Here is a 20,534-nt window from a genome sequence, read left to right on the forward strand (position 1 = left end):
AAAACGACTTTAAACATGTTATTTTACCTTTTAAGCCATCACAAAGGAGATGATTGACCCTTGGAAAGTTTGAGGTTGATACGTGTTTGATTTGTCAAGCTTGTTCAATTTGTAACTAGTCCAAACAATTACACAAAGTCAATTCACTTTTACGAGCATCAATTAATGGAACATTTTTAGGATGAATGTGTGTGTTTAGAGCATAGTCAACTTACAAACGCCATTTTGATTTCAAAATAAATATAAAATGATTCTTATTAATATTACATTGCATTAACTTCAAAGAGAACAAGTTCATTACGGCTCTACTAGGGAAAAGATGATGATTAGAACCTTATGAATCAGATGGCAATAACATTAGCATCTTTGCTTATAGCATTATTGCTTTACCACTTTTCACCGACAAACCATTTTTTTCCCGAAACGAAAAGGAGAGGAGCATGCATAACTTGAAAACATAAGTTAATCGAAACAAGTGATTGTGTTTTGATTAGCTACAAAATTTGTTTTTAATATTTATATACTCAATTGTAAAAAAGAAGTTTTATATTTGAAATGAAAATTAATTTTAAAAGTAATCTAGTTCATTGGAATTATATAACAGAATCTAGTTCATAAGATCCAAGATTTTACTTATTTAAAATAAATCCCTTTATAATAGAAAGAATCAATAATCATAATCTAATTTTCTTAGTGAGTCAAACTCGTGAATAGAGCTCAAACAGCTTTCTCCCGAATAATTTTTGTTCTAAATTTAATTTTAAGCGTGAAAAACCATTGTAAAATATTTAGACTTTTATTTCATAAGCTCAAAGTTATAATGTAGCCAGCACAGCAGATTCAGTGTTTGTGACCAAAAACACCACACATACCGATTCATCGAAGGCCCATGCATTGAAAAAATTCAATCTAAAAACACTAAGCCCAAATCATAATCAGAAAATTTCGGAATTCGGATGGAAATCTAATCACTAAAAATCATTGAAGAGATGGTAGCCATGCACTAGATACTTATATGTACATGTTTAACAATGGATTAATTTCAAGACAATTGTTTTTTAAATTGAAAAAAAAAATCACAAGTTTTTGGTTAAAACTATTTTTCTTAAAAAATAAGTTAATCCAAATGCATGATTCTCCCAAAAAAACAAATGATTTATAATCTTCCAAGGGATATGTCATACCTATCAGCCCACAAGAATAAACAATGGTCTAAGCAGACAGTGATTTCTGAATCATAGCTATTTCATTCAACCTCTTAACAATTGCCAATTTCCTGGTCAAAGACCAGCCAAAGTAGAAATTGTGGAGAAATGCTGAAAAATCTACATGTCCATTTCCAGTTAGTTTTATACAATTGCTACAAAGAAAAACATGTTTTCAATGAACCACAAATTATAATATTGATTCAAATACAAGCATGTTAGTGTCATGCAATAACCTTTGATGTCTGTATAGTCAGCAAGGTCAGTTCCCAGCAGCTGTGTCATTTCTACACTGTTCAATGGCTGGAGGAAGCAAAAGCCTAAGCCTACTTCTGTACCTTGTGATACGTTGTAACCGTTCTTCCCTTAAACTACATGAAGCAAAGGAAAGTAATAACCATATTGTTAATATATTTATTTCATCCAAAAGCACAGTATATCACTCACAAAAAAGGAGCATGCATGCTTTTCAAAACCATTAAGTTATAAGACATAGTGTAAGGATATCCCTATAGCATAATTCTTTAGGGATCCACACTTTACCCAAACACAGCATTCAAGGAAAAAAAAATAAGGGCAGTCATTGTAACAATGCAGGGTCAAATATGGAGCAAAGAAAATATGCATATACTTTAAAACAATCTATTTTGAGGTTACAATTAAAGAATAAGACAAATAAATTATCAGCCTGAAAAGCTAACATAAAAAAGGATAATTCCCATTTTCAAGATGACTCAACCTCACGCCATCGTCCACCATATGAAAGGTGATATAAGTCCAAACTAGGCTTTGATTCAGAGACAACAAGAGGGAACAAATTCATTTAGAACTGAAAATTTGCATACGCTGGAGGATGAAACAATATGTTTCAACAGGGTTTACATTTGAACAAATATCATCATAAAGTCTATTATACTAATCATCCAGCAATATTGAGAAACATGATTATAATAGTTAAACTTCCTAGGCAGTGGTTGGAATAGTTAAACTTGATGATAGTGCAAAGTGTTCTACATCAACACTGGGTCAATTAAAAACATTCAATATCACAAATAGGAATGTGGCAAACAAGTTAGTCATATAAAAATGCCAAATTTAAAGTGATTAAAATGTCAATGGAAAAGATTCTATTGGATCATTATGGAATGACAAGATACCTTTATTATGCATCTCATCAAAGATAAAAGAGATCATTCAAACTTACAGCCTGTTTAAATAAGATTCATTTCACTGCAAACAATAGTTTTATGCTCCCACGACATTTAACAAGAGAAAGAATGAGCTCCTTCCACTGAAAACACATTTGTGATGATCAAGCAGTAAAACAAACAGGCACTTAACTGAGCCCTTTGTTGGTTCTTTCTTACAGTGGACCTTTGAGAGACATGTATTTAAGAGAAGAAAAAGCTCACATTTTATTTAATAATTAAAACTTTGATAGAGAAAGGAAACTCCATACCAATGTAATTATGTATTATTATTTTCAGAATTACATTAATATTTATGAGGTGATAAATAAGTGCATAAAATCTGATAGGAACAAGAGTGTGGGCTTAGAAGTAAGGGAGGGGCCCAAGATATTGAGGGTATATGCTAGGAGAAACAAAGGTGAGTAAAAGATAGATGAGGTGGCAAGAGAGTAACAGAATTGCCAAAAGTGTGAGAGGGAATCTGAGGGTATTTAGGAAAGGTGTGAGAGAGGGGGGTATTGGGAACTTTTAGAATTCTGTTATGGAGAGAGAATTGTAACCTCTCTGGAGCTCTGGGCAGTAGGATTCTCATCTACTGTATTTTCTGTTATCCACAAATAATACTCATCTTCTCTTATTTACTGTTCTATTTACATTACTGTGTTTTGGTCCCTAACAATTTGGTCCGACCTGCCACATACGTGAGTGAGAGGAAGCATAACAAGAAGGTGACGATACCAGCGGATGCCACCCAAGAAGATGGAGGCTAAGGTTGCAGCAATAGAGTCGGAGGTGGCAGGACTCAAAACCGCTATGAAAAGTATGCAGCTCAAGGCAGAGGAGAACCACGAGAGGTTGATTGTGTTGTTGTCCAAAACCAATATGGGCGATGGTTCTATGACAAAAACCTCGTCTCAGTTCCTTGATTGAGAGTGTTAGAGGAATTTTGTTAAATGGTGAAGAAAGCCGAATTGCCTATGTTCGACAGAGAAGACCCCACGGGTTGGATTGTTTGTGTGGAGGTCTATTTTCAAGTTCAAGAGATGCATCCCGATGTGAAGGTGAGCTTGGCTCAACTATGTATGGATGGATCTACAATCCATTTCTTCAAGTCGCTTCTCAATGAACACAATGTGCTGACATGGGAACAACTCAAGGCGGAACTCTTGGAGCGATATGGAGGGATCGGAGATGGAGACATTTTCGAGCAGTTAGCGGCTATCCAGCAAGAAGGAAGCATCAATGAGTACATTACCAAATTCGAATGCCTCACTGCTCAGGTTCCACGATTTCCTGATGATTAGTATTTTGGCTACTTCATCCAAGGTTTGAAGGAAGACATCAAGGGACATGTCCATAGTATGCGTACGCTGGGTCCATTAACGTATTCGAGGATGATGAATCTCACCAAGGCGACGGAATTATAGTTCCGAGAGGGAAAGAGATTGGCATGGGTTTCGATCACCCAATACGAGGCAGAAGTGGACTGGGCCAAGGGAACAGGAATAGCCCATCATTCACTAGTGAGTTTCATGGATCCGGTCAAGGGCCCAGATCGGATTTTGGCCCAAATCGTTCAAACAGAGAAGGGGGTGCCAATAGTGGGTTCAGATCTGAGCCCAATTTTGAACCACAATGTTCTACCCCCAATGACAGAGGCATTTGTCATCTATCCTACTAGGAGCAGTCGGAGTGCAAGAGGAAAGGGCTCTGCTACAAGTGAGGTGGACCATTCCACCCCAATCATCAATGCCTTGACTGCCAGTTGGGGGTTATGTTGGTGGAAGAAGGGGAAGAAATGGACGATGAGGCAAATGCTATGATTGCAGAAGACGAGCTTGATGATGAAGAGGACGAAGGAGAATGCAGTATTTTGTTCTTGGGCATGACGTCCTTGGTGAACAGGACAAAACCCCAAACGATGAGTTGAGAGCAAGGATCAATGGAGTTCCAGTTCTTGTGTTGGTCGATAGGGGGGCACACATAACTTCGTCTCCTAGAAGTTGGTCCAAGCTATGGGTCGGCCTGCCATAGCAACCAAAGTCATGCATATCAAATTGGGGGATGGGTATAAAGCTCATGCCTAGGGAATGTGCAAGGGTGTTACCTTGGAAGTGGATTCATTGTAGTTAACAGTGGACATAGTGTTATTTTATTTGGAGGGCATCAACTTGATTTTGGGGGTAGCCTGGCTCACTCCTTTGGGGGAGATGCGAGTGGATTGGCTAGTAACAGCACCATAACACCAGAACCTGAGGCAGTGTTAGCTCCGCGGTCTGTCCAGAAAGGTGGAGAATTGGTGAATCAGGTGTTAGTTCAATGGAAAGACGAGGGACTCGAGGAAGCAACCTGGGAAGAAGAATTCAACATCAAAAGTCAATTTCCTGACTTGCGACTTGAGGATAAGTCTCTTTTTGAAGGAGGTATTGATAGGAATGGGAGTGTGGGCTTAGAAGTAAGGGAGAGGCCCAAGATATGGAGGGTGAATGCAAGGAGAAACAAAAGTGAGAAAAGGAAAGATGAGGTGGCCAGAGAGTAACAGAATTGCCAAAAGTGTGAGATGGGATCTGAGGGTATTTAGGGAAGGTGTCAAAGAGAGAGATGGGTATTGGGAATTTTTAGAATTCTGTCATGGAGAGAGAATTGTAACCTCTCTGGAAGAGCTTGGCTCTGGGCAGTAGGATTATCATCTGTATTTTCTGTTATCCGCAAATAATACTCATCTTCTCTCATTTACTGTTCTATTTGCATTCCTGTGTTTTGGTCCCTAACAAAATCTCTAATAGAAAAATATTTAAACTGCAGGCAGAGATCATATTAGAAAACCAAAGGCTTTTAGCAAATATTTTATCATATTTAAATTTAAGTAATTTACTGATGCTGTCTGGGCTTCTTGTCTCCTAGCAAAGTTCATCATATGCTATGTGCAATAGTTATTACAAGACAACTTCATGGCTTTGACTTTAATATCCAATCAACATGGACCTTCTAAGATCTTGATTCCATCTCTAAACTTAAGAATTGGAATGCTTTATAATAGTTGTAACGTGACTTTACAATTTTCACATAACTTGTATGGTTAATCTACAACTTTCAGTAGATAGATGTATTTGACAACTTGTGTACTGTCAACCAAGGTTGTGAAATTACTTGAGATCGGAAAGGGTGAGAAAAATTGTAAATTGTGACACAGATCCTAAGATCCTACTAAAAATATAAAAGTGCATTATAATATAAAAATAGGATAATTAAAGTATGTAATAAGTCCACTAAAATTCAATAATTTAGATATATATCTAGTAGTCATAGTATTATTAATATCTTAATTCTATTTTATATTTGAAAAATGATTATGGAAAGGAAAAAAGAAGAAAAAAAACTGTAGAAAGAAAGGGGTAAAAAAAAGAGAAATCAAAGTCATAGGTTATTTCAAAGGCCCAGAACAAGCCCAAAGTGTGAGTTTTAGAAACAAGCAAAACAAATTCAAAATGATCCACACAAACCAAAGTGATCTTAGAGACATGATAAGAAACCTAAAAAAAAGGAAAGAAAAAGAAAAGAGACCCACAATCCATAGTGATCCAAGACAGAGGTCAAAAGGGAGGGGCAAGGGGGGGATTGAAACAAGAGAGATGCCATACTCAGAACAGACAAAAAAACAGAAAAGTTGTGGTGTGGGAGAGGAAACGTGTCACAAATCAGTCAGCTGATTGGGACAAGAGAGGTGTCGCTTGACAAGAAGAGCTTTTGGGGGCAAAAACCCATGAAATGGATTTTCTCTACACTGGGTTGCCCAAACCAACCCACAAAGCTGTGGATCATCAACTTGTAGGAACATGAAAATCTCATGAGCTAGCAAATTTGCTTGTCAATCATGGTACGATCCCACTCCTCAACAATCCTACACTGAATCAAGCATGGAAGCCATCCATAACTCGTAGGATCTAACAATCTTACAAGTAAAATCACAATTTTTGACAACCTTGCTGTCAACTAAGTCTAGCAATGTTCTGACCACAATTCATGCATTCACAAATTAACATAAACTGTATGGTTAATCTGATTCATTCAGTAGATAGTTGTATCATTGTATGTTACAATTTATAATGCATTGTCAACTCAGTCGTGCAATGTTCTTACACAAGTCATTCATAAATGATGAATAAATAAACCACAAGGTGAAAGGGAGGGTTAAAAATAAAACTTACCGTGCTCTAACATTTTTGGCACGTTTAATATGTCTCTTCAATAGATCTTGAGGTGACAAGTGCTCAACAGACTGCTCATTCTGAAAGCAGCAATGAGCAGAACCTTATCAATTAATAGAAGTGAAATATTGACATAGAATTGAAGTGAAAGAACTAAAATTTCAACAGAAGCATTGCTTTAAAAAAAATCTGCATGAGAACAGTGCTATTCTACAAAGCTTATTCAACAACACAAGTATCAAAGAAATATCTATTTTCCGTGTACATAGGATTTCACTTTCACAAATTTGATTGCTTTAAAATAGGAAGTTAACCAGAAAAGAAAATCCAACCTCTTCCTTCTCATCTTCATCTTTTTCATCCTCTTTCTTGTTTGACAGATAACTAGCCACCATAGATGCAGGCAATGGTTTAGGAAGAGCCTTAATTACATCTTTCTGCTGTGGCTGCCAATTACAAAGAAACATAAGATAATAAATAAATAACACATCAAAATAAACAGATGCATATAAAATATTCATCTTCCAAAAAGTAAGTCATTGATTATAAAACCTAGTAAATTCCTGTATATCTGTCATATTATTTATAACCAATTCTAAGACCACATAGCAATAGATCATCCCCAAAAAGCTAAAGCTACTAAATAAAACCTAGTAAATTCCTGTAAACTTCAGCACACATTGGAAGGATGGGATTCTAGTGAGTTTAAATGCAGTGTTATCAAAATCAGACTGGTCATCAACTAGGTATGTGTATCAAGTTGATGGGTCATTGATCAGATCAATGAGTCACTAGTTGAATCACATGAACCAGTATAAATTAAAGTAAAATAAATAGATAATTGTAATATAATATTATTTTTGTCATGCATGTAACAAAACAATTGTAATCTAGTGGTAGGTTAATCTTATGTAAAGGAAGTGGTCTGAGGTCCAATATCCGCAGGTAGCTACTATTTTGTATTTTTGCAGTTTTGTGACTGAGAGTTGCATTTTTGGTTTCCTGCTGTGAGTGTAGCGGTATTCAACATTGAAATTGGTTCACCAGTTCAACTAGAGGCAATTTCACCAGTTTAATCCAGTTCAAAGACAGTTTAATGACATAAACACCAAGTTGCATAAATAACTAATTGAATAAGCAAACCAACCTGACTATGGGCCCAGTTCCCAGTCAAACCAATTCAACTGGCCAGGCCAAGCCAAGCCAAGTTTTATAACTCTTTATAAGGCTTTGGACTCTCCAACTACAAGAGCTAGCTTTTGCTATTTAGTTCTCCTCAAGGTCTTGTTGGTGACACCATCATCAAAGTTTTTCTCCCAAAATCTTATTAATTGGTATCTAAGTTTTTCACCATGTTTCTTAGCTACAAATGAGAGGCATAGGTGGTGACACCAGCATTTCATTGTTCGCCTGAAACTAGTCAAAAGGCTAGTACACAACCAACCCACTCAGGAATCGGGGCTAAGACATAGAACTTGAGTTCCACATAAAAAGTATGGTGTGAAATCCCACATCGACTATAGATAGGGTTAAAAATAAAGCTTCTAAAGGCTCGGGCAATTCTCTCCTTATGACTTATGAGATGACTTTTGGGGTTGAGTTAGGCCTAGCCCAAATTTAAGATGGTATCAATAACCTGAGCTATTTCTTCACAAACAAATGTTTTTTCCTTTTCTTTTCCACTAGAACAAGATCAATGCTTCGCTGATCCAGTTCTCTGCTTACGTGCCTTTTTGCCAATGTGATCCAATGACCAAGTGCCCCCTTTGCCATTAACCTTCCTCCATCATAGCCCCTCACACCACCACACAACCCTCTACACGCTTGTCTGTAACTGGCACATGAACCCTTTTACAAGATATCAACCTGCCATCGAGCTTTAGGCAACCACACCCAGCCTGACCACAGCCACAAATCAGTATAGTGTCTTCCCCCAGATCCAATTCTACTATTGCATCCGAGAGTTTCACCAATTTTTCTCTCATTCCTTGTGAAAAACACACTGGGCCTACCAATTATCCAGCTTTGCTTCAAGGGATGAAGTCGTTCCAATCGCCTCACCAAACTACTCACAGTTATCCTCACCAAAGACCAATCATGTTGGAAACAAATTGATGCATCCTAATCTAGCATTTTCTGTTATTCTCTTGATGCTAAGTTGCAGGTTTGATATTCTGCCTTCAAGACATGCTATGACAATTGGAACAAAGCATGGTTCTGATTATATGGAAGATCCTCATCTTTATCACTCAATTGTTGGCGCTTTACAATATGGTACACTGACCAGACCAGAGGTTGGTTAGTGCTGATAGGATCTGTCAGTTTCTTTCTCAACCTCAAGAGCAACATTAGAAAGTGGTTAAATGCATTTTACAGTACCTGCAGGGATCTATTTCCTTTGGCCTACTACCGCAGCCTGCAGCAGCTGACCAACCCTTCTCTCTTCAAGCATACTGGTGAATGGTGATGCTGATTGCTGACTGGTGTAGTGATCATGATAATAGGCAATCTAGTAATCTACTCCTGGATCATGTATTTTGTGCTTCTAATCTTGTCTCTAGGTGGTCCAAGAAACAAACCAATTCTTGGTGGTCCAACACTACTGCAGCAGTTTTGTGGATAGAATCTCTACTTCAAGAATTGAAGGTCATCCACCACTCACACTCCAATCATCATATTTTGTGACAATAACAGCATTCTTCTACTGTCACATAATCCTATTCTGCACACTAGAACAAAACACATGGAGCTAGATCTTTTCTTGGTCAGAGAAAAGGTCCTCAGTAGGAATCTGCAAGTCTACCATTTCCCTGCTCAAGACTAGGTTGCTGATGTTCTCACCAAGGCAGTCTCAGCTCCAAGATTCTGTAACTCACATGACAAACTCAAGTTCTGGAACAGTGAACTGATCCATCCCACATGAGTTTGTGGGGAGCATGTTAGAGCATATACGGTAGCTTCTAAGCTTAGTTTACTCTCATCCAGCTGTCATTTTGCTAGTGACAGTTTGTCAGTTAGATATACTAACTGAGTTGTTGATCAGAACTAGGACTTTTTGTATAAATACTAATCATCTTTGTATTACCATTGAGAATTTATTAATATTGAAATCATTTTCATTTTTCTTCTCTCTACTTTTCATAATTGATAGTTGTGATCACTCTAAGAGCTTCAAATCACCCTTGTAATGTACTCACTGCCACAATACACCAACAGAATGGAGGGAGGTCTTAATACATTGGATTTGGAAGGACTAACTTGCGAAGATACATGTGAAACATTCATTGTCGTGCAGAATGAATTTTCTGATTTGCACCTCGAGGACAAGACCAAACTCGGGGAGGGGGAGATATTGTTAGATCCCCCCGCCCCCCGCTCCCAAAAAAAAAAACTAAGTGTGTGTACAGTAGAAGGAACAAGATTACACCCAACTTACCTCTGTTAATGCAGCCAGCGAGTAGAATGCAAATGAGAGTAGCTAGGTTGTTATAAAAAAGAGAATAGATAACAGATGGTCAGTTTTGGTGAAGTTGTAACTGAATCAAGGATAAGCCCAGGCTCTTGAAGTCCTGGAAAGCTGGAACATTTGTATATTTTATTCTTCATCTCTATCTTCTCAAGGAAGCCAATCTCCAGAGAATACGGATCACCCATAATCATGGTTCATCTTTGATATTGTCCCATTTTCCATCTTTTTCCAAACTCTTTCACCTTACACCTCATTCATTCAAAAGAAAACAAAGAATGCAACATAAAACTGTATTAAACCTTAAGCCCTGTTTTATATTTTGAATGGTGAGTCCACTAACAAAAAATAAAAATAAAAAGCTCTATTCTGGTGATGAGCATCTTTGGCTTTAATTATCTATACAGCTTCCTCTAATAATTTGGTTTCAAGTAAGTTAATTTTAGCTGATTTTCATCAGATTCAAATTCAAGTTTCTCAGAGAAAGGTATATCCTAGTCTCAATTTTAAAACCTAAACTGTGTGTTCTAGTTAAACTCGTAACTGGTGCAAAGGAGGTTACAGGACCCTTGTTTATAGCATCATATATAAAATTAAAACCCACTGCAACTGCAACACGCTACTACTTGATGCAGTACCCACAGGAAAAGCATGCATGAGCCAAAAGAAACTAATAACTTCTACTTATAAAAGATTCAATCAGTCTCATTCCAAAGATGCCAAATGATAGAAAATATCATGCATCTTCATAGAATTAAGAACAATTAGTACAGCGTTTAGAAATCAATATAATTCATTCAAATTCCACACACACAAAAATAAAAGTCATGACCTCAGAGAATCACCTGTATTTAGTTCTAAATTCCATATTTGCTGTACATAGGATAAGGTCCAACTAAAATATTCATCAAGTTTCCTCGAGTCAAACTTATTTAAAGTGAAAGTTCAATTACAGCAATTTTATAATTTATCAAAGTATACATGCAATGCAATTACCATCTCTTTAACATTAATTAAACTGGAATTATGGAAGAATATTTAGCCAGCCAACATCACATGCTTGAAATCGGAAGCAGATGAAAAATTATAAAAAGAGGAAGTACAAATATATAATCAAACCTGGCTTTCTTCATTTATACCATTTCTCAACCATGATCTACAAAGTGCATATAGAGAAGCATCGTCCGTTACTCTGACCTAAAAATATGAAATATAACATAATTACCACAACTAAAAAGAAAATACCAGGGAAAGGGCTAAGATTTTGGTTCACAGGACTGGCTCATTGTCATAAGTCATAACCAACACTACAAGTTTATGCATTGGATTTAAAATATTTAGTTAAGAAAGTGACAAGGTTGGATATAATATATGAAAATGTTTTGGGGCTTTTCAACTTAGTGTGTGTTTGGATTGGAGTTAAAATCATGGTGAGTTGGGTCAAACTTGGTTTTACTGAAAATTGTGATGTTTAGTTACTAAATCTAAAACAATTCCAATCTGAAAAAATCATGGTGAAGTTGAAGCAACAGGAAGTTGCTTCTACTTCATGCAAAATAAATTTTGAATGTATTTTTTCTAATTTATCCCCACACTTATTATATCAGTTACACAGAGCAATATGAATATCATGAAACAACTCCACTGGTTACGCAGAGCAATATGAGTATAGTTGAGATGGGGAACACTTTTATAAATAATTTTTGTAAGGGTTATGGTTTGGTTCTAGTGATGACTATTTCAGAAATTAGCATATTATACATATATTCTCTTAATTTAATAATTAACATGAATTGAAAAAATTATGCCTATTTATATATATATACACACACAGAGAAAAATGTACATAGACATTAAAACCCATTTTGGTAATTACACACAATCAAATTTGATTCAAAGTATCCAAACAACATTTTCTTAAAAATCACTTTTTTATACTTGTTATCCAAACAAAAATCATGCTGCCTCAAAATCAATTTGAACCCTAATCAATTCTATAGAATCACATTGATCTAAACACTGCATATCCAAACACACAATTATATGTTGAATCATAAACTTATTTTGTAGCACCAACTAATTACAAATTAAGTTACTGTTATAATTATAGTTAGAACTTTGTTTAATCTAAAACTGATTTAATCATTTTTCTTATTTGACTTCAAATTAACGGGGAAAATTTCTTTCCTTTCAACATAAATTAGAATTCTAAGACCTCCCCTAGTCACATTATAATGTTATCCTGTACTTGGGAAACATGTTCAAGCTTCCTTTCAATCTTTGAGTCTAGTGAAACTAGAGAGTCATGTCAACTTCAGAAGCATGGTCAGTCTACTTTTAATGTCAGTCATTCAATTTTAATATAGGGTCCAAGTAGCCTTTACTCCTTCAAGTCTTAAGTAGTTTTTACTTTTATTGATTACTTCTATTACTCCTTCAATACCCATTTGTTTAGTCACTTTTAAACCAAAAGAATTATTCGAATAATTAAGTACTTACACAGCTCGATCTGGAAATGTTGATCATATGAAGTTACAATGTTACATTGTGATAATCAAGTGGCTTTATATATTGCCTCAAATCCAATCTTTCATGAGAAGACCAGGCGTATAGAATTTGATAGTTACTTTGTCCATGTCTCCAAGAAGTTATTTCCAAGGAAATCACTAGTTTGTTAACTCAAGTAATTAACTTGCAGATGTTCTCACAGTTTCTGGTCCTGTCCCACCTCTGTTCTCAAGGTTTACACAGGTCTGTGTAGTGTGATTTTGAAACCTCCTCTGTTCAGATTTTTTTTTCCTCTTCTGTTGAGCAGTTTGCACTTCATGATACAATACTCCAAGGTATTAATTATTTTATGCTGTATCTTTTTCCACCTTGTGCAAATTTTCTTTTGTTGTTATAGACTTGTTACTTATTTCTTGCATTTATGGGGATTTTTTGTCTAGATTATGTCACTGTGACTTTTTATTATTAATTATTAATGATGACAATTTTGGGTAATTTTTATTTTGAGCATTTACAGTGTAGTATAATTATTTATCTTTCAGTATAGAAGCCCTACAGCTCTACCGCTAGGTCCACTACAGCATTTTTGGGGTTGGCTGCTCTACGCCATTAGCCATGATTATCAACCATGCTTATTCCTATTTTACCAGGATCTGAATGAATTGTTTAAAAAAATAGCAATTTGAATTTATCACAAAAGATTTCATTTACCACTAATTCTGTAAAACACATAAAGCCACCCCAATTGCCAAAATCAGGCTCAATTAATTATATTTAAAAACTCATTAAACATTTACCATATACATTATATTTTTCCATTTATTTCTTTATAAAGCAATTCCTACACCACATTCTTATAGATATATTACATCTTATAAGTTCTATGATAATTCTTCATCCATCTCTCTATTCTGTAAATTGAAATGTATGAATGATCAAGTAGACCAAAACCACTTCTCATTTAACATAAGAAAACTAACCAAAAACACTTCTCCCTTATTCTTAATCTTAATTAAGCCACCTCTAACTGCAAACAGAAGATACAAATCTATCATGCTACAATGTCCATGTAATTGCAAAGACTAATGATTCATCAATCTCCACATCTACATTTCACTATGCTCACCAAAACCCTTTTTCCAATTATGACCAACGGTGAAAGAAAACTAAATGATGAGTTGCAGAACTGACTTGGAGAGTGAATTTAAGGTAAAGAGGAATGGTTGGATTTCTATAAGATGCCTACAAAAATCACAGGAGAAACTGACAATATTCACTATGATTTATAGAACAATTCGTTGGACTTCTGAGGATAAACTCATCTATAAAAATAAGATGCCTACAAAAATCACAGGAGAAACTGACAATATTCACTATGATTTATAGAACAATTCGTTGGACTTCTGAGGATAAACTCATCTATAAAAATGAGTCTAAAGCACATGATTATCAAGGGAGAAAATTGACAAAAAAAAAATGAAAAGAAAGGAACAAATGGATCAAAGGTAAGGGTGCTCAGTTCATAACCATGTTTACAAACGCAAGTTTAACACATAATGAAATTAAAACAAGTCACCACTGTAAGATTAGGAGAAAGTAATACAGATGCCTTGAAACTGTGAAAGATACAATTGTAGGCAGAAGACAAGCTCATAGTGCACATCCCAACATCAACATATTTTGGAAAAATATTTAAACAAGCACTTGCAATTACACAATGTAATTACATAAACATACAAAAGGGAAGAGCCCCACATTAAATGCAAATTAATGCTGTAATTATAAATAACACTGCGAGACATATACAATGCAAAGGATGTAAAATAAGAGAAAAAGAGACTCACTTTTCGATCTCTAACAACAATGAAGGTATCCTCGCTGCTTTTTTCCCTGAGAAACCCAACAGAAATATCAATCCAACTCCATTACCAAACGAAAATACAACAAAACACCACGATAAATACACATTCAAAAAATTCACCTCGTATTCGTATCTTTACCGCCATTGACATCAGCAACCGCGGAGCGAGCAGCAGCCTAAAACCAATCACAAAAAAAAATAACAATTTGAAATTTAGCATAATATTTATTTCCACCACATCAACCAACACCAAAGATACACTTCCAATTTAAAACCAAGTTGAATCAAACTGGTACTATCATTTAAAAAGGACAAAATCTAGAACCTCAAAACAAAAAGGGAAAATCATAACCATCATTTATTCACTCTAATAGATCACTCATTCAGAAAACTTGTAAAATTCAAAAGGGGGGGCTTCAGATTCGGAACCTTTTTAACGGGAGGCGAAGCGGCGGGTGCGGCGTGAGGGAACGGCACGTGAGTCGGCGGCCGACCCACGTGCAAGGCGTGGCTGAAATAGTCCAAGGGCACGCCGCGAACGCCGCCGCTGTACATCATGGACGGCGGCGGGAACGCGGCGGAGACGCCGGCGTGATCGGCGGCTCTGACGCCTTTGGGCGCGAAGGGGTAGACAAAGTGGGGGTTTGGGGCAAGAATTGGGAGGGTTTGTTGCTGGGAAGGGTAATGGTGGTGGTGCTGCTGCTGCGGCTGGGGGAGCGGCGAGATGGGTCGCGATGCGGTGGTTGTGGCGGCGGCGGGGTCGAGAGGCATGGCGGTGGTGGTTTTTGAACTAGAATTTGAGTGAAGAGAGGAAAAGGAAACTGCGAAGTTGTTTTGATTGTGCGCGTGAGTGAGTGAGTGAGTTTGGGGGTTTTATTTGGAGAGAAGAAAAAGGGAGGGAAAGGGAAATTGGTAATAATTGTCCGGGAAGAAGAAAAAAACGGGAAAGCAAAAATTAATAACAGCTGCTTGTGTGGGGTTTTCGATGTAGACGGTTAATGGAAAAAATATTATATAGTCTAGGATAATAATGAGCCCGATTAATATTCACGGAGGCACGGAATTAATTGTTATTAATAACTTTTAAAAATTAAAGTATATCAAATACTTAAAGAGTTTTTTTCTCTCATGAGTGAGGTGTTCCTTTTCTTGTGAGAAATTTGTTCTTGTTTTCTTATATCAATGGTTTTCAATCACATTGTTTTCTTTTCGGTATCCTTTATTTATGAGAATCAAGAATAATTGATTACAAAATGTTATAGTTGATTATTTTCATCTTACAGAGAGTGTCTTAAGTTTTTATATGCAATTTAATCAATTACGAAATATGATAATCGATTATATCAAAGCACAGAGTCTTCTTTTTCATGAAACTAGCATTCTAATTGATTACTAAAATTGATAATCGATTAATTCGATGATCTTACCCAAATTTCAAATAGAAGTTAGTTCAAATGCTTGTTTTAACACCTTGTAATTGATTACATAACCTGATAATTGATTACACAACCTTGTAGTCGTTACTCTATGTTGAACTCATTATTTTTAAGAAACTTATAGATGAATCCATGTTTAATCATACATGATACTCTATTAAGCATGAATAAACAAAACTTAAACTAAAAGCTACCACACATGCCTAGTCTAAAAGCATTCAATACAAATGTTACATACGTTAAAACATGTTTGGCATTGCAAAATCATAAAACCAAAAATAAAACTTAAGACTAAATTTTAAACTCATTAAATCAACATAAATCTTTGGGCCCAGATGGCCTTAACCCTGCTTTCTATGAAAAAAAATTAGCATATTCTTGGACCTAAAGTTTTTACTGCAGCTACTTCCTGGCTTGAAAAATGGCTAGTCTCCTCAACAAATTAATCCACTTCAATTGCCTTCATCCTTAATCCCAAAACCGTGAAAAATTATAGGCTCATATCCCTTTGCAATGTAATCTACAAAACAATCTCCAAATCCCTAGTCAACCGCCTTAAGCCCCTCCTAAACAAGTGCATATCCAATAAGTAATATGTTTGTGCTAAGGGAAGGTCTATCCTTGATAATGTCATTATTGCCTCTGAGATTACTCATCACATGAAATGTAAGTCTAGAGGAGAAAAGGGGGAATTGGCTCTCAAAATTGATATCAATAAGGCTTTTGACTGAGTTTAATGGGATTATCTTTCGAGGGTCATGTCTAAAATAGGTTTCAATCAGAAATGGATTGATTGGAAGAAGTTGTGCTTGGAAACTGGAAACTATTCAATTTTGATTAATGGGGATTCTATAGGAAAATTTTCACTAGGGAGAGGACTCAGACACGGTGACCCACTATTACCCCACTTATTCATTATTTGTAATAAGGGACTTTCTTCGCTTCTAAAAAAGGTTAAGATAGAAAGGGTGAGTTTGATGATATTAAGGTGTGGAGAAGGGCTCCAAATCTCTCATTTTGTTTGCTAACAACTGTTTTCTTTTTGCAGGACAGATGAAAAAGAGGTTACATCACTAAAGAATATCATAGACACTTATGGAAAAGCTTTTGGTCAACTAATTAATTTCCATAAGTTGGAGATTTTTGTAGCTCTAATACTAATAATTGTTTTTCACACTTTATTTTTTGAACAATTATCTTAGCTTTTCTTTAAAAAAAATTGTTTATAGTTGTGGTTTTTGTTGATAAATTGTATAAAATGATTTTAGAAACTTAAAAAGATAGTTTTGATGTCTTTGTGTAAACTTTGATGTTACAAGAGCAGGTTTTTATCATCAAAATATGAAGAGTTGTAGAGGTGATCTTGCCACAATGAGATATGTTTTGGCCACAACAAAACACAATGCTTGATCAATTGGAATTAACAAAGATTTGCCACAAGAAAATTGCATTTTACCATAGCAAATCCACAAAGCTTAAGACCTTGGAATTAAGAGAAATTCACCACAACAAGTTGTCTATTCCCCATAGCAAATGAAGGTCCAAAGGCATGAAGATCAAATGTAGAGTCCTTAATTCATAGCTGTAGTTTCAATGTAACAAAAATCCTCTAAGGCACAAAAGTTAAATGTAATCTTAGCTCTATTTAAAGAGCATGTAACATCATGGTTAAAGACTTTTGGTTCATTTCACAAATTCAGAAATAGAATCTTGAACATTTTCTCTCTTCTCTCTCTTTTATCTCTCTCCCTCCATTATTGCTCTTTTAAGGCTCTATTTGGATCTTTCATGATCCAAATGAACTAAAATTCACAGTTGCTAAATGATTGAAGTAGAATTCAAGTATTTAATCATTATTTTTCTTATCAATTCTCGTAGTTAATATGATCATATTTTAGTTCTATGCTTAGATGCATGTTAGTGGTGATCATCCTAGCTTTTAGGGATTTGGATTGTGTGGAAACAAGTTCAAATCCTATATTTGAATTGGAATTGCGCAAGGCTTTGATGCCAGGAATGGATCAATGACTTGCATTTGTAAAGATTCATAGATCTTATTTTGAGTTTCTAGGTTTGAGTCACCTAAGGAATTAGGGTTTGACTTGGAAATCAAGGATTAATTGCTAAAAAATTAGGATTAGTCATTCTAGTTTGGATCTTGGTTGCAATTAACTAGGATATTGATTATGAACAAGTTTCATATGAAGAAATTTATGGATTTAATATCATAAACATTTTGACCTAATTGATGTTAGTTTCACTCCAAAATTGGTGTTTGAAAATAAAAAACAGTTTAGTTTCACCATAGCAAATTGACATCTCACTATAACAAAACATTTTTTTTTCCAAAAATTGAAACACCACACATTTGTCGCAACGTGTTGACAACTTACTACAACGAATGAGTGTAAAAATTTGTTAATTCCCTTTAAGTTATACATAGTCTCTTTGGATATGATAACTCTTAATACTTTTTTTTTTTTACAAATTGGACTAGGTACACTTGCCTACTATGTCTTAAGCATGAAAAATACCAATCAAAGCATTTGTCAATAACTCTCCCATTCACTTGGTGTCATAAATCAACTTGGTAAATGAAAGCATGTTAGGCTTCCATCTATCATTGGAAGAAGTAAGAAAGTAATCTTTGGTTTTTTGAAGGATAAACTCTAGAGGAAAATCAATCATTGGTCAAGCAGAAACCTTTTTAAAGTTGGCAAGGAAGTTCTAGTAAAATATTGTGCTCAAGATATCCCTTCTTACTACATGAGTGTTTTTTTGTGCCAGCATCCCCTAAAGACCAATTATAGAAAATGATGAATAGCTTTTGTTGGGAAAAATACAGGAAATTCTATTCAAATAAGAAAGCTCAGATGATAGAAGGAGAGGAGAGATATCACATAAAATTGCTAAGTTTATTGTGAATAACAGAATTTACAATGAAGGGATTGAAAGCACTTTCTAGCTCTCTAAACCTATAATACAAAACTCTTTATAAAGAAGACAACAACTAATTGTCTAACTGAAAATGGTTACAACAGAAAAATAAAAAATAATTATAGTTACAACACAACCTATATTAATGAATCACCAGATTGAACGCTCCCTTCTGGGCGCTCCACCATATTATAGAAGATTGGATGACCAATATAGAAGATAAAAGTATTGGACCAGACAACCAATATTGTCATCCACCCTATCTCTATTGTCCATCTTCCAACAATCAATAACTTTTGGAGGGGTTTGAAACATGGAACTTCAAGAGAAATAAATTGGCTCAATTGAGATAAAATGTCTATGAAAAACAATTTAGATGAATAGAATTTCAAAATCTACATGGTTTCAACTTTGCAGTGCTAGGGAAGTTAGGTGGAAATTTACCACTCATAATGATACTACAATGACAAAAATCTTCAAAGGTAAATTTCTGTATTCATCTCCATCCATTTGAATTATTTTGTTGGAATTGATTTCTAAATATTGATTCTCTTTTACAAACTATAGTTTACATTATGCTGGAAAAAAAATATATTGCTTCCTTATTCTTTTTTAGTTTTCTTAAATTATCTACTATTTCTTAATTTCAATATTTGTGTGTATGTGATTGTGTAGCATAAAGTATGCAACAAAGCATTTGAAAGGTGATTCTGCCTCATGTTTGCCTTCAAGGTTGATTTAATCTATATAGAGCATGTTTGTCTTATGTGAGCACTAATGTGAAATAATTTGAGATTCACGGGTTAGGATTTTTGAGTTAGAGCTACTTGTGAGCATTTTTTCGTTTGATCTGCATGTGAACATTTAACACTTGACTTTTGTTTTCTATCATGCACACCATTGTACTTTGATGGTATGTTCTAACTTTTTCTCAACTTAGTATTTTTCATAAATGTTACTTGCAACCCATAACATATACATTTATTTGTGTTGTGAGTGAGCAAAGTTGACCTCATTTGTTCTCTCCTTCTACACATTGAAATGACTTCACTTTATTTCAAGTTTGTGTGTATGTGACTTGTTGTATTGTTTTTGTTTCTTATTTTCATACTTTAAAAAAATTATATAACGTGTTGGATAGTGAAGTGGGTGCGCCATTGTTTCTATCACTGCATCTTGTTAGTTTTCAACTAACTTTTATTTCTTCTTTTGTTTTATTTCTATTGTTAGGAACTCCATCAAAGCTTCCACTTGGGATTTTGTTACTTGACAAGAGGACCCTTAAGTACTAAGATTTCTTTTCCTAAATTTATTTCTTCATGTTAAGGTGAATGGATGTATAACATCTTCAACTTCTATTACAGTAAGGTGATGTCATGTATTTTGGTGAATTGGAAAGAAGGACACACATGGTGTGTATGCAAAGCCTCAAGAACAAGTTCTTCACATCATCAATCTACAACAAAATAAGCTCAAGAAAACATATCAATATCTGTGGGTCTAGATATCAATAAAGGTTATTAAACTATTATTTTTCACTGTTAATTTCTTAGTTATTTACTTCTTTCTTTCTATGTCCCCGAAACGTTATGAAAAATGGTCTTTTAAAATATTATATTATATTTTATATTTGGTGTGTTGGATATGGATTGTGTAAACTTATGATCAAGTTCAAACATAAGTTATAGAAGTTCTCAATCAACAATACCTTCTGATGACTTTT

At 35.0% G+C, this 20,534-nt stretch overlaps 1 protein-coding gene across 2 annotated transcripts; it reads right to left on the reverse strand.

Moving 5' to 3' along the window:
* Window positions 1-1,227: 1,227 nt before the first annotated feature.
* On the reverse strand, window positions 1,228-15,429 carry LOC100779268 (uncharacterized). 2 transcript variants are annotated; one of them, XM_041009542.1, is made up of 8 exons: window positions 14,868-15,429; window positions 14,559-14,614; window positions 14,422-14,467; window positions 11,189-11,266; window positions 10,040-10,081; window positions 6,936-7,049; window positions 6,604-6,683; window positions 1,228-1,576 (listed from the first exon to the last, which is right to left on the reverse strand). In XM_041009542.1, the coding sequence occupies exons 1-8, from the start codon at window positions 15,207-15,209 to the stop codon at window positions 1,468-1,470; spliced, it is 867 nt and encodes a 288-aa protein (XP_040865476.1). In that variant the 5' UTR covers window positions 15,210-15,429; the 3' UTR covers window positions 1,228-1,467. The 2 variants fall into 2 exon arrangements, with proteins under 2 accessions (XP_040865476.1, XP_003546862.1); XM_003546814.4 differs by lacking the exon at window positions 10,040-10,081.
* Window positions 15,430-20,534: the final 5,105 nt, after the last annotated feature.

Source organism: Glycine max, chromosome 15 (assembly GCF_000004515.6).
Source record: "Glycine max cultivar Williams 82 chromosome 15, Glycine_max_v4.0, whole genome shotgun sequence".
Taxonomy (NCBI): Eukaryota; Viridiplantae; Streptophyta; class Magnoliopsida; order Fabales; family Fabaceae; genus Glycine; species Glycine max.